The sequence below is a fragment of the Periplaneta americana genome, chromosome 16 (assembly GCF_040183065.1).
Source record: "Periplaneta americana isolate PAMFEO1 chromosome 16, P.americana_PAMFEO1_priV1, whole genome shotgun sequence".
Lineage (NCBI taxonomy): Eukaryota > Metazoa > Arthropoda > Insecta > Blattodea > Blattidae > Periplaneta > Periplaneta americana.
The window spans coordinates 136,555,276-136,567,910 of NC_091132.1; the positions used below are offsets into that span (position 1 = coordinate 136,555,276).

A 12,635-nucleotide genomic window follows, 5' to 3' on the forward strand; every position below is an offset into this window, starting at 1 on the left:
TTTATATAACATCCATTTTAAACGAAAGAGGTCATTCAGAGATGGTAAGATGACAGTTGTAATTTTAATTCTTTATATAACCACAATCTAGTATATTCAGTCATGAAGCTCAATATATAGTAAATATGAATCCATAGATCGTTGCTCACCACTAGGATCGCTAATATCGCCTCATTACAGACAATGCGAAATAGTACCGGCACAGTCTATTGTTTCTAGCACCCTCACAACTTAAGCTTCGTGACTGTATATAGGCACCGTGCAAGCTCCTCTGGTGGCGATTGTTGTTACTAACTGCAGGACAGCAGAGATAGAGTTGTGCTTGATGCATATGAATATACATAACGTTTCAGCTCGATTAGAAATATGGATGATCCTAAAAATCGGAAAGGTAATGCAAATTGATGTGTTTTTGGATGCAGTAATGCTTATAGTAACACACCAACCGTTATTGTTTTTATTCACTCCCAAAGCAGAAAACTGAAGTGGAACGATGCTAATTGTGGATCCAAGCAGTACGTAGACGAAAGTAAATAGCGCTATACTGCTTGTAATGATAGTATTATTATATAGTAATGTAAAAAAATAGAATGTATATATTATATTATGTTTATAAATAATCATTAAGTTATCAAAGACAGGAATTTATAATTTAATTTTCAATGTTGTATGTGTTATTATATTTAAAAGTAAAAACATAGTACATAGTTGCTGAGCTCTTTTATATATATTATGTATAATATTAGCAATAATAAATAATAATATATTTATTTTTAAATGTATTCATATCGATATTTAATTCTTGATTTCAAGTGCTGATGGTTCACCTTGGGAACCAACACTCGCAATAAGAACTTGCAGTATTCATTTCATTGGGAAACGAGATCAGAACATCCCCAAAACTAGCGTACCGTTCCCAGTATTTTTCCAAATGATTAAGTTTACAAGAAAAAGACTGCCTCATCTGAACTAGCTCCGGAAAGGTACGAAAGAGGTGCAAAAAGAAGAAGAAAATATGAAAATTTAAGTATTATGGAAAGTGAATGCACAACAAGTGTTATTTCGAAAAATGAAGTAGTAATACAGGCAGAAGTAAATTAAACCATTCTTAGTGATTTTGTTTTTTCTTTCACAATTGAATTGTGTGAATTGTCTACTCAAGTGTCCATTCCATTACATGCCGAACTGAAGTCACATAAGAAAATGTTATGACAAGAGTTCAGAAACAAATAATTATAGTTTAATGGAATGCAAGGTTTCCAAGGTTATTCTTCAATAAAAGATGATACAGAACTACCAGACTTAATGGGAGTGACATTTGTGATTTTGAATAGGCTATATTGTTAATATTGCTGTCAATTGAAACACAATCATACAGTAAGATTATTAAAGAAAATCGTCTACTCATATTTTCAAATTAAAATGAAAACTGGATTGTCGTATTCTGCTATGAGTGTGATGTTTGGAGTTCATTGTATAACTATAATAATAATAATAATAATAATAATAATAATAATAATAATAATAATAATGTATTTTACCACCACTTTAATGTTGCTGACATCCACAATGGTTACTGTAATTTTGGGTTTTGGCCTAGCAGAGAAAGTATTCAGGAAACAATGCCCGCAATATTGAAAAAAAAAGTAGACTACCCAAAATGCAGAATGACAATTAATAAAATTGTACTGAAGTAAAGTGGAACAGCCACCCAATGTGGATCAGATGGTGGCCTTCAAATGTAAATGCTACGAATGCAGATCGAATGACACATGCATAACAACTGATTGCGGATTATTGACTTTATTAGAAGGTGGTGATGAAGACAGGTTTTCCCGGAATGAAAACAAACCTCTCCGATAAAGGGATCATTGTTGTTACTCCACCGTATCTGCATGATGGCAAACTAACAGCTGAAGAAGTCTAAACTACTTACAGCGTTGCCAGTGTTCGAATTCATGTCGAAAGTTGCATTCAGCGAATTAAAAAAAAAAATATATATATAACATTTTACACAAACTATCAATTGAACTACTTCCGTATGTTGTTGTTGTTTAGTCAACTGTCCGAAGACAAGTCTGAACCTCACAAGTGATACCAACAAGGCACCACTTATGAGGCAACTAGGCCAGAAGATCATGGGGTAGGGTGACCAGTTCCTTTTCCCCTCCAATGCATACATCGCAGACTAGCTATATATTACACTAGTCAGACTTCGGATCCATACAAACAATATTGTTCTTCCTCCAACACATCGTAAAGTGAGATGTAATGCCTGATAATAGATGTACAGTACATATCAGTCAGAACCTCACTCAGAGGTAGTACGTTGATGATATTGTTCATAAGTGTTGTGCTATAGCGAATATTATTTGCAGTCACCCATTATTCAGGAAGTGTAATATTAAGACTACTTTTAGAGTTAAATCACATTAAAATATGTAATTTATAGCGACATTATACACATATAAATTATGACATCAAATATAAGCATATCAATGTTTTCGTAATATGACTGTTCTCCCTCATTCAATGATCTGAAATCTGATTTAAATATATTTGTATATATCAAACAACTACACTGATATTATATGAACTCTGTAGTTACATTTTTACACCCTTCTACTAAACTTTCCACTGCGTCTATTAAATAACTAAATAAATAAAGACTGGAGATTGCTGGGTTTACAGTGAAAGAACATTATGAATGAATGAACCCATTGGGTGCTATTCATAGACATTTCGCAGCACACGCTACGAGCGTGCTAAACTAGCCCCGGCTATCCACTGGTTACTTGTACAGAATTAAAATCATATCCTATCGCTAACACTGGTTTATGAATACTAAAAACGCTGATCATCCACCGGAAGCCCGCGCTAAGAATGTCTATGAATACGGCCCATTCTTACTAATATTACAACTTTTTATCGGCAGAAAGCCGCATGTAATTTCTATATGAGATATGACTAGTGAATGACTGCGAGCCTGCAGTTAATTAGAATTTGAGACACTTTGCGGCACCACCAGTACGATTTTCAGACCCATGCACGGTGCCTATAGTAGACTGTGACATAACATTCATTTTAAACCAAAGAGGTAATTCAAAGGATAACATGACAATTATGATTGCAATTCGTTATATAACACACATATTATTTTAACTATAACAGTTATTCAGAGATGATGAGATGAGATGAGATGAGATGAGATGAGATGAGATGAGATGAGATGAGATGAGATGAGATGATAACTGAAATTGGAATTCTTTACTTAATGTTTCTTTTAAACTGCAGATGTTATTCAGGGATGACAAGATAATACTTGTGGTTATAAAACCTAATTTAATATCTCTTTAAATCTGTGGAGTTTAAAACAGTTACCTAAAGTGCTGTAATTCAGGATGCAATCCTTCGTTTGCTGTTGTTTCTGTTCCAGTACCAGTGAAACGCAAAACAACACTTCTTTCCTTGTCTGAACCAAGTTGTACAAGAATGGAACCAATTTGAATTTCCTTTCCAACATCCTGGACAACTGGAAGGAACTTACATACGTAACTCCTCACTTGATTGCAATGGAAAAGCAGAAGTGGATTGTCCGAGGCAGGACCTTCTTGAGGTTTGCTTTCACATACAACAAACTCTGAACTGTAACTGGGATTGTTCACAGTTACTGAAATTCGACTGAACTGTAAAGGATGAGGACAGCAGCTCCTGTATGGGCAAAAAAATAATTGTAAAGTGCTTTATATTTTAAGATTGGTTATCTACAATAATGCAAGAAATTGTTAGTTACGTGAAATTCAAATGCTTAAAGGCTGGTTCACAATAAGTCTGGAATGGAAACGACGAGAACGAGAACGAGAACGGAAATATTGTTAAAATAAATGTATTTAAATGTGAGCATTTGCACACATTGAAATACATTTATTTGAGCATTTGCACACATTTAAATACATTTATTTTAACATTATTTCCGTTCTCGTTCTCGTCGTTTCCATTCCCGATTTATTGTGAACTAGCCTTAACTGTTTATAAATCTGAAAAAGAGAAATTAAATATGAGTAATATTCATACATCCAATTACACGCATACAAAACTTCTGATAAGAAACAATAAATACAGGGTGATTCACTAAAGAAAGGCATAAATTTGAGTTGTGATTTCTGAAGTCATTCTTAGTCGAAACGTTCATATGAATATGGCTCTGTTTTCGAACAGTTACAGAGCATATGGGTTATGATATGCTGCTGATGTGAGACCAGGTCACTGAGCTCAATGAATGATGCAGCACAGGAGTCGGTACTGTTACTTAGAATGTAAACACAGATGACATGGCATCTGGTCAATGATGCAATACACTTATCAGTTCACTCAAAACCTGTGTGATTCACATCTGAGTGCAATAGTGTCTTGAAACAAGAAGAGGTACCTTTGAAAATGTGTGGAACATCGAATCCAATGTCTAGAATACTAGATACGTATGCATATGTGAATATGTCTGTTATCTGTCTATAAGTGCCAGTTAGAATAATGAAATCTAAGAACTTTTGTGAAATCAAACAGCCATATCTCCATAACCGTTCGAAAATGTATCCTTATTCATATGAAGTTTTTCACTCAGAATGACTTCAGAAATCATATCATAAATTTTTTACCTTTCTTCGTGAATCACCCTATATATCATAGAGGTAATGTAATATAGTAAGATATGATATGATAGGTGGATAAGATAGGATCAGATAGAACGTAATGAAATGTGATGTGATGCAATACAATATAAAATAATATCATATCCTGTGCCACAGCATCGTGGTCTAAGATATTGTAACTTTTATTTCAACAATGTGACTTTTATTTCTACCTTTAACTACACACCCATCAACAACGTGTATTCCACTCACAGCAACACAGTAGTTGTTATTGCACTCCACACAGCGACAATGACAATACACGTGTATTATTGAGAAGAACAACAATGTACTCCTAATTTCAACTAATGTTCACAAAGCACCATGTGCAGAACAAAACTGTCAGTTCTCAGTTCACAGTTCGTTCGCCTTGGCTACTTCTTCTAGGTCACTCAAGTTCACTGTACGTCGAACCCAAGCCTTCCAGATACAGTTCACTACACATCGAACTCCGGTCTTCCCAGTTGTGGTCCTTCTCACGTCGAACCCCGGTGTCGAAGGCTGGCTTCCTTGCTCGCTCAAAGACTCACATGTAGACTGACTTCCGAAGACTCACTCAAGTTCACTGCACATCGAACTCAGGACCACTGTCCAATACTTTAAGGCTGACCGAAGGCTAACTAACTGCTCCGAAGACTGCTCGCGCTTTTATTACTAAACCATAACATCTCGAAGCTTCGATGTGTGGCTTTGCAAACCTTCGAGGGAGATACGATTCTAGATGTTCCCCCTGCTCCCTCAGTTTCGTGTCGTCTCGTAATTTTCCTTCCCCTCACCCCGTACTGCACTTCAGTGCCTGCCGAAGCTCGAGCTTCATCTCCCAGCGCCTTCCTTTCCGCTGGATGTGCGTGCACACTCCCGAGGCAACTAGACACGAGCAGAACGTTCCAGACAGGTGCCACAATATCTTGCCCAGGATTCGTGTTACAGAATGCATGTAAGTTTGAGTCCCCTGAGATATATCGGAGAGCAAGAACGCTAATGACTTCGTTGCCAAAGCCTGGCATTAGATAACAACAACAACAGTTTGAGTCCCCATAGGAAAGGAATTTTCTCATGAAATTTCGGCCAATATATAGGACCTGTGTCCACTCAGCATTGTGATGAATTTGGGGAGCAATGATAGGTAGCAAAAACCAGTTACAAAAATCATCATAATGGCTGGGGAGATCATCATGTTATCCACATGATACCTTTGTTCTGGTTCGATCATATACCTCTGCTGAGACATGTGGACATGAGGCCATCAGTGAGTTGGTCAGCTTTGGTCCTTCATAGGCTGTGGTGCCACTTATTATTACAGTAAAATTTCATTAATCCGGACCCCAATAAGGCAGACTTTGCTTAATCCGGAGCCAAAAAAAATAAATAACGATGACTTTGTTAAGTTTGTCAACTGATTCAGTAATATTATTCTCTGATGAAGCTACATCTACCCGTAATGGAATCAGTAATGCACATAACAATCATTTCTACTCTTTTAATCACCAAAACTCACATGGTATTGTGTAAACAAATTTTCAATTTATTTTTTAACTTCGCTTTAGAATATGCCATTAGGAAAGTTCAGGATAACAGGCAGGGTTTGGAATTGAATAGGTTACATCAGCTTCTTGTCTATGCGGATGATGTGAATATGTTAGGAGAAAATCCACAAATGATTAGGGAAAACACGGAAATTTTACTTGAAGCAAGTAAAGCGATCGGTTTGGAAGTAAATCCTGAAAAGACGAAGTATATGATTATGTCTCGTGACCAGAATATTGTACGAAATGGAAATATAAAAATTGGAGATTTATCCTTCAAAGGGGTGGAAAAATTCAAATATCTTGGAGCAACAGTTACTTACTTACAAATGGCTTTTAAGGAACCCGAAGGTTCATTGCCGCCCTCACATAAGCCCGCCATTGGTCCCTATCCTGTGCAAGATTAATCCAGTCTCTATCATCATACCCCACCTCTCTCAAATCCATTTTAATATTATCCTCCCATCTACTCCTCGGCCTCCCTAAAGGTCTTTTTCCCTCCGGTCTCCCAACTAACACTCTATATGCATTTCTGGATTCGCCCATACGTGCTACATGCCCTGCCCATCTCAAACGTCTGGATTTTAAGTTCCTAATTATGTTAGGTGAAGAATACAATGCGTGCAGTTCTGTGTTGTGTAACTTTCTCCATTCTCCTGTAACTTCATCCCGCTTAGCCCCAAATATTTTCCTAAGCACCTTATTCTCAAATACCCTTAACCTATGTTCCTCTCTCAGAGTAAGAGTCCAAGTTTCACAACCATACAGAAGAACCGGTAATATAACTGTTTTATAAATTCTAACTTTCAGATTTTTGGACAGCAGACTGGATGATAAGAGCTTCTCAACCGAATAATAACACGCATTTCCCATATTTATTCTGCGTTTAATTTCCTCCTGAGTGTCATTTATATTTGTTACTGTTGCTCCAAGATATTTGAATTTTTCCACCTCTTCGAAGGATAAATCTCCAATTTTTATATTTCCATTTCGTACAATATTCTGGTCACGAGACATAATCATATACTTTGTCTTTTCGGGATTTACTTCCAAACCGATCGCTTTACTTACTTCAAGTAAAATTTCCGTGTTTTCTCTAATAGTTTGTATATTTTATCCTAACATATTCACGTCATCTGCATAGACAAGAAGCTGATGTAACCCGTTCAATTCCAAACCCTGCCTGTTATCCTGAACTTTCCTAATGGCATATTCTAGAGCGAAGTTAAAAAGTAAAGGTGATAGTGCATCTCCCTGCTTTAGCCCGCAGTGAATTGGAAAAGCATCACATAGAAACTGACCTATATGGATTCTGCTGTATGTTTCACTGAGACACATTTTAATTAATCGAACTAGTTTCTTGGGAATACCAAATTCAATAAGAATATCATATAATACTTCCCTCTTAACCGAGTCATATGCCTTTTTGAAATCTATGAATAACTGATGTACTGTACCCTTATACTCCCATTTTTTCTCCATCATCTGTCGAATACAAAAAATCTGATCAATAGTCGATTTATTACGCCGAAAACCGCACTGATGATCCCCAATAATTTCATCTACGTACAGAGTTAATCTTCTCAAAAGAATATTGGACAAAATTTTGTACGACGTCAACAAAAGTGATATTCCTCGAAAGTTACCACAGTTGGTTTTGTCCCCCTTTTTAAAAATAGGTTTGGAGCAACAGTAAAAAATATAAATGACACTCGGGAGGAAATTAAACACAGAATAAATATGGGAAATGTGTGTTATTATTCGGTTGAGAAGCTTTTATCATCTAGTCTGCTGTCAAAAAATCTGAAAGTTAGAATTTATAAAACAGTTATATTACCGGTTGTTCTGTATGGTTGTGAAACTTGGACTCTCACTCTGAGAGAGGAACATAGGTTAAGGGTGTTTGAGAATAAGGTGCTTAGGAAAATATTTGGGGCTAAGAGGGATGAAGTTACAGGAGAATGGAGAAAGTTACACAACGCAGAACTGCACGCATTGTATTCTTCACCTGACATAATTAGGAACATTAAATCCAGACGTTTGCAATGGGTAGGGCATGTAGCACATATGGGCGAATCCAGGAATGCATATAGAGTGTTAGTCGGGAGACCGGAGGGAAAAAGACCTTTGGGGAGGCCAAGACGTAGATGGGAGGATAATATTAAAATGGATTTGAGGGAGGTGGGATATGATGATAGGGACTGGATTAATCTTGCACAGGATAGGGACCGATGGCGGGCTTATGTGAGGGTGGCAATGAACCTTCGGGTTCCTTAAAAGCCATTTGTAAGTAAGTAAGTAAGTAATAATAATAATAATAATAATAATAATAATACTATTATTAAAAGTTTTCTTTTAAATTTAATATTACTATATTTTACATTCTACTCCACACCTTAGACCAGTGGGATGCACTAAAGTAAAGTGAGGAAAAGGGGAGGATCTCATCATCAAAAAGATTGAGAAATATTGGTCTTGAGAATATGGAGTCTTTAGACACAAATGTCGGTTCCCTTGGGAGTAGCTTTGGTGTAAATTTAACACAAACTGGGGCGTCATTTCAGTTTTGCTTGAGAAGGGAGGCATGGTTTTTTGGGAAGATTTTATTTTTTATAGGGTATATCACATGACATATTCCCGCCCTATTTTCTCTGAAATAAACTATTTTCCATACTGTATACTGGGGTAAAAGTAGCTATAAAAATTTAAACATGACATCAGAAGCACTGAATATGTTTTTAAAGTTCATTATTTTTCTCAATTTTTTAAATATTTTTATTACTTAAGTAATTAACAGGGCTGATGTGCTATAAATACACCTCACTTTACAGTACATAGGCGTAGTTTTAACTTCTTATCCTACTTATAAGATACATAACTTATATGCACTTGCTGTTAATACTATGTATTTTAGGTGCGAACAAATGAATGCATACAATTTCATTGATAAAGAAATTCTAATTTCAACGAAATATAATAATTATACTTTTATTTAAAACAGGCAACAAAAAACCACTAATGTAGCAAAGGGTAATGCCATAGTTTCATTTGAGCAAAGTCATTAACTAGATCGTCTTTTATTTCTTAAGAGTTTATAAAAGTGAATATGTGTGTGTGTGTGTGTGTGTGTGTGTGTGTGTATCTAATGCTCTGGATTTAACAATGAAGTCATCATCCTTCTTGCTTCCCAATATTTTGATGGAAGGTCCACAAATGTCCTAAGAGTTTCACAATTAGCCAGGTGCTCCATCTCCATGTCCTCTTCTCTGGTGCACAGTAAGCATTTAGGTGAATTCAGTACTCCAATACGATGGAGGTGTTTACTGAGGCAATCATGACCAGTAATCAATCTAAACTCAGATTTTCAAGGTAGATCAGGAATTAGTTTTGGATCTTTGAATGATTCTTTCCATTTTGAATTTTGATGTTTTGCCTGTTCACTGTAACTTATTCTTTTTATGACTCGCTTTATTGATTCATATTGGAACTTGAAATTTGTTTTTAAGTTGATATAAGTTCCTTTCTTTGCTAACATATCTGCTTTCTCTCGTTACCGTTCAGTCCGCAGTGGGCCGGGATCCATTGGAAGACCACTTTTTTATTTAGCATTTGAATTTGTTTTACCATGCAATGAATTTCTTTTACTTTTTCCATTTTAGGGGATGTAGTTGAGCTAATGGACTGGATTGCAGCTTTGGAGTGAATATTGAAAGTACAGTTCTCACATTTTTTTTAGTAGCACTACTCAATTATTATTATTATTTTTTTAATGTTAACAAGGGGAAGGCAAAACTCAGAGAAGGGAGGGGGGCAAATGATACCTATGAACACAAGACAATGATGATAATATATCACTGTCACAAAACAATATAAGCCATATCAATAAAAAGAAATGCATATTATTTTCTTTAACTTGTTACATTTTCCTGTGGTAAGAGTGTAGTAATTATTTTTTATGTTTTATATTATTATTTCTTTTGCTTCATGAATACTGTACTACAACGTTATATTCGTTTATAGTTTATTTGAACATAATAAAGGTATACAGTACAGACATGGCTCAAAGGTAATTTGAAAAATTCTCGGAATGAAATAAAAAATAACATAGTCTCTCTGTACTTGGGAGACCGGAGGGAAAAAGACTTTTGGGGAGGCCGAGACGTAGATGGGAGGATAATATGAAAATGGATTTGAGGGAGGTGGGATATGATAAAGACTGGATTAATCTTGCACAGGATAGGGACCGATGGAGGGCTTATGTAAGGGTGGCAATGAACCTGCGGGTTCCTTAAAAGCCATTTGTAAGTAAGTAAGTAAGTCTCGCTGTACACTACTGCACTTGGTCCATCGATGTTCCAATGTCTTTATTCCATCTCGAAAATTAGGTTCCTCCAGGCCTGCAAAATATTCGTCAACTCTGGCTATCAGTTTTTCATTTGATGAGAATCTTCATCCACCAAGGAAAATTTTGAGCTTAGGAAGGAGATGGAAGTCTGATGGAGCCACATCAGGCAAATAAGGCGGGTGTGACAACAATTCGTACCTCAGTTCATGTATTTTTGCCTGGCAACGACATATGTAGGCAGGCACGCATTGTCTTGATGTAACAGGACTTTCTTCCGTGCTAAACTTGGCCTTTTTTCGCGTATCTTTGCTGTAGTTGGTCCAGGAGGTTAGCATAGTATTGTCCCATAATTGTTTGACCAGTGGAAAGAATATATCAACAGAATCCATTTCAGATCCCAGAAAACTGATGCCATGACCTTTCCGGCCAACCGTATTGCCTTTGCTTTCTTTGGTGGTGGAGAATAAACATGTTTCCACTGCTTTGACTGTTGTTTTGTTTCTGGGGTATAGTAGTGGGCCCATGTCTCTCTCATGTGTGGTTGCAAACCGACGAAGAAATCTTGTTGATTTTTCTGAAAATGGACCAAACATAGTTCAGACATTTGCACTCTGATGTGTTTTTGATCCTGTGTTAACAGTCGCGGCACCCATCTATAGTTGTTGTTGTTGTTTTCTAATGCCAGGCGTTTGACAATAAAGTCATTTGACCTCTTGCACTCCAATATTTTTCAAAGATATTATCATGACCAGCCACTGAAGCACAGATTCACCCATCTATAGTGAGGGTCACATAAGAACAGTTCCTAAACAGCAAATATTGCCATCTTGTCAGTGTTGCCAACTGTTACCAGATATCACAAGATCTTACATACTAAATGACTTATTTACTCACCGTACTTTATGTTGGAAGGTTATCCTAAATAATTCAATAATTTGTAATATATTTTCGTAGGCAAACCATACGGGAAAGGGATCAACATATCAAGTATTTTGTCCGATAATACGAAATTCATTGGTTTGACTAACAATTGATTCACGAGACCTAACCCAAGAATATATTTTGTTTGATCGCATGAAATCATTAGTAATAATAAAGAAGAAATGCGCACAAGTGTGCATGGGTTGTTGGTTAGTCTTCAGTGTTAAGTTCGTTCACTGTTTTCGGGCATTTGGTGAAATTATTAGTACTAACTCCGAAAATTTACCTGACTATAGTCTTGAATTATAACCACTTCGCAACACATAAAATAACTATTATGTATTCATTTTAATACTGATACGAAGTTGGCGAAAGAAAATTCAACCTGCAAACTAGAAAATCACCATAATCCACTAGCGTATATAGTAATGGGGGAAAAATGGTTAGGTTTCACCCTTAGGGTATGAAGTAAGCTGACCCGGACTATAACAGATAATTTTTTCATACCAATTCATCAGTTAAAATGTGATATGCCCATTCAGGTGACATTCCTACAGCTTCAGCAGTTTCTCGCACTTTCAGTCGGCAATCCTCCAAGACCATTTCGTGCACTTTTGCAATAATTTCTGGGGTAGTGATGACACATCTTGGCCGACCACTACTCAGATCATCTTCTAAGCTCTCTCAACCAAATTTTAACTCGTTGGTCCACTTGGCAATAGTTGAATATGAAGGAGCAGAGTCCCCCAGTGTGTTCTAAAATCGGCATGAATTTCATTTGATTTTATACCTTTCTTTATGAAGTATTTCATCACTGCTCGAATCTTGGTTTTTTCCATCTTCACAAATCACTACACGGGAACAACAATAGATAGGCATTGATATGTCATGTGTTTACTCATGAAGGATGACTTATCATTACACGAGAACCGGGTTGCACTAGCGGTGACCTCTGTACCTCTGTTGGTGATTCCGAGAACTTCTCAAACAATTCTCGTAATTATATTATTATTACCACCATCACGCTAGAAATACCACTCCACACATCATCTCTTTATTCTACATCTTTCACTGTTACTACTTCTCATCACTGGAATTCTCTGCCGCCTGAAGTCAAGGGCTGCCGAACTTTAATTTCCTTTAAATGTAAATTAG

General features: G+C 36.4%; 1 protein-coding gene across 5 annotated transcripts in view; it reads right to left on the reverse strand.

Annotated features, from left to right (window-relative positions):
- gry (trafficking protein particle complex subunit 11 gry) overlaps positions 1-12,635 on the reverse strand; it is a 107,273-nt gene that overhangs the window by 41,229 nt on the left and 53,409 nt on the right. For all 5 annotated transcript variants that reach the window (XM_069813055.1, XM_069813053.1, XM_069813054.1 and 2 more), the window contains exon 13: positions 3,382-3,711. In XM_069813055.1, the coding sequence (XP_069669156.1) occupies positions 3,382-3,711 (330 nt within the window). The remainder of the gene's footprint in view (positions 1-3,381; positions 3,712-12,635) is intronic.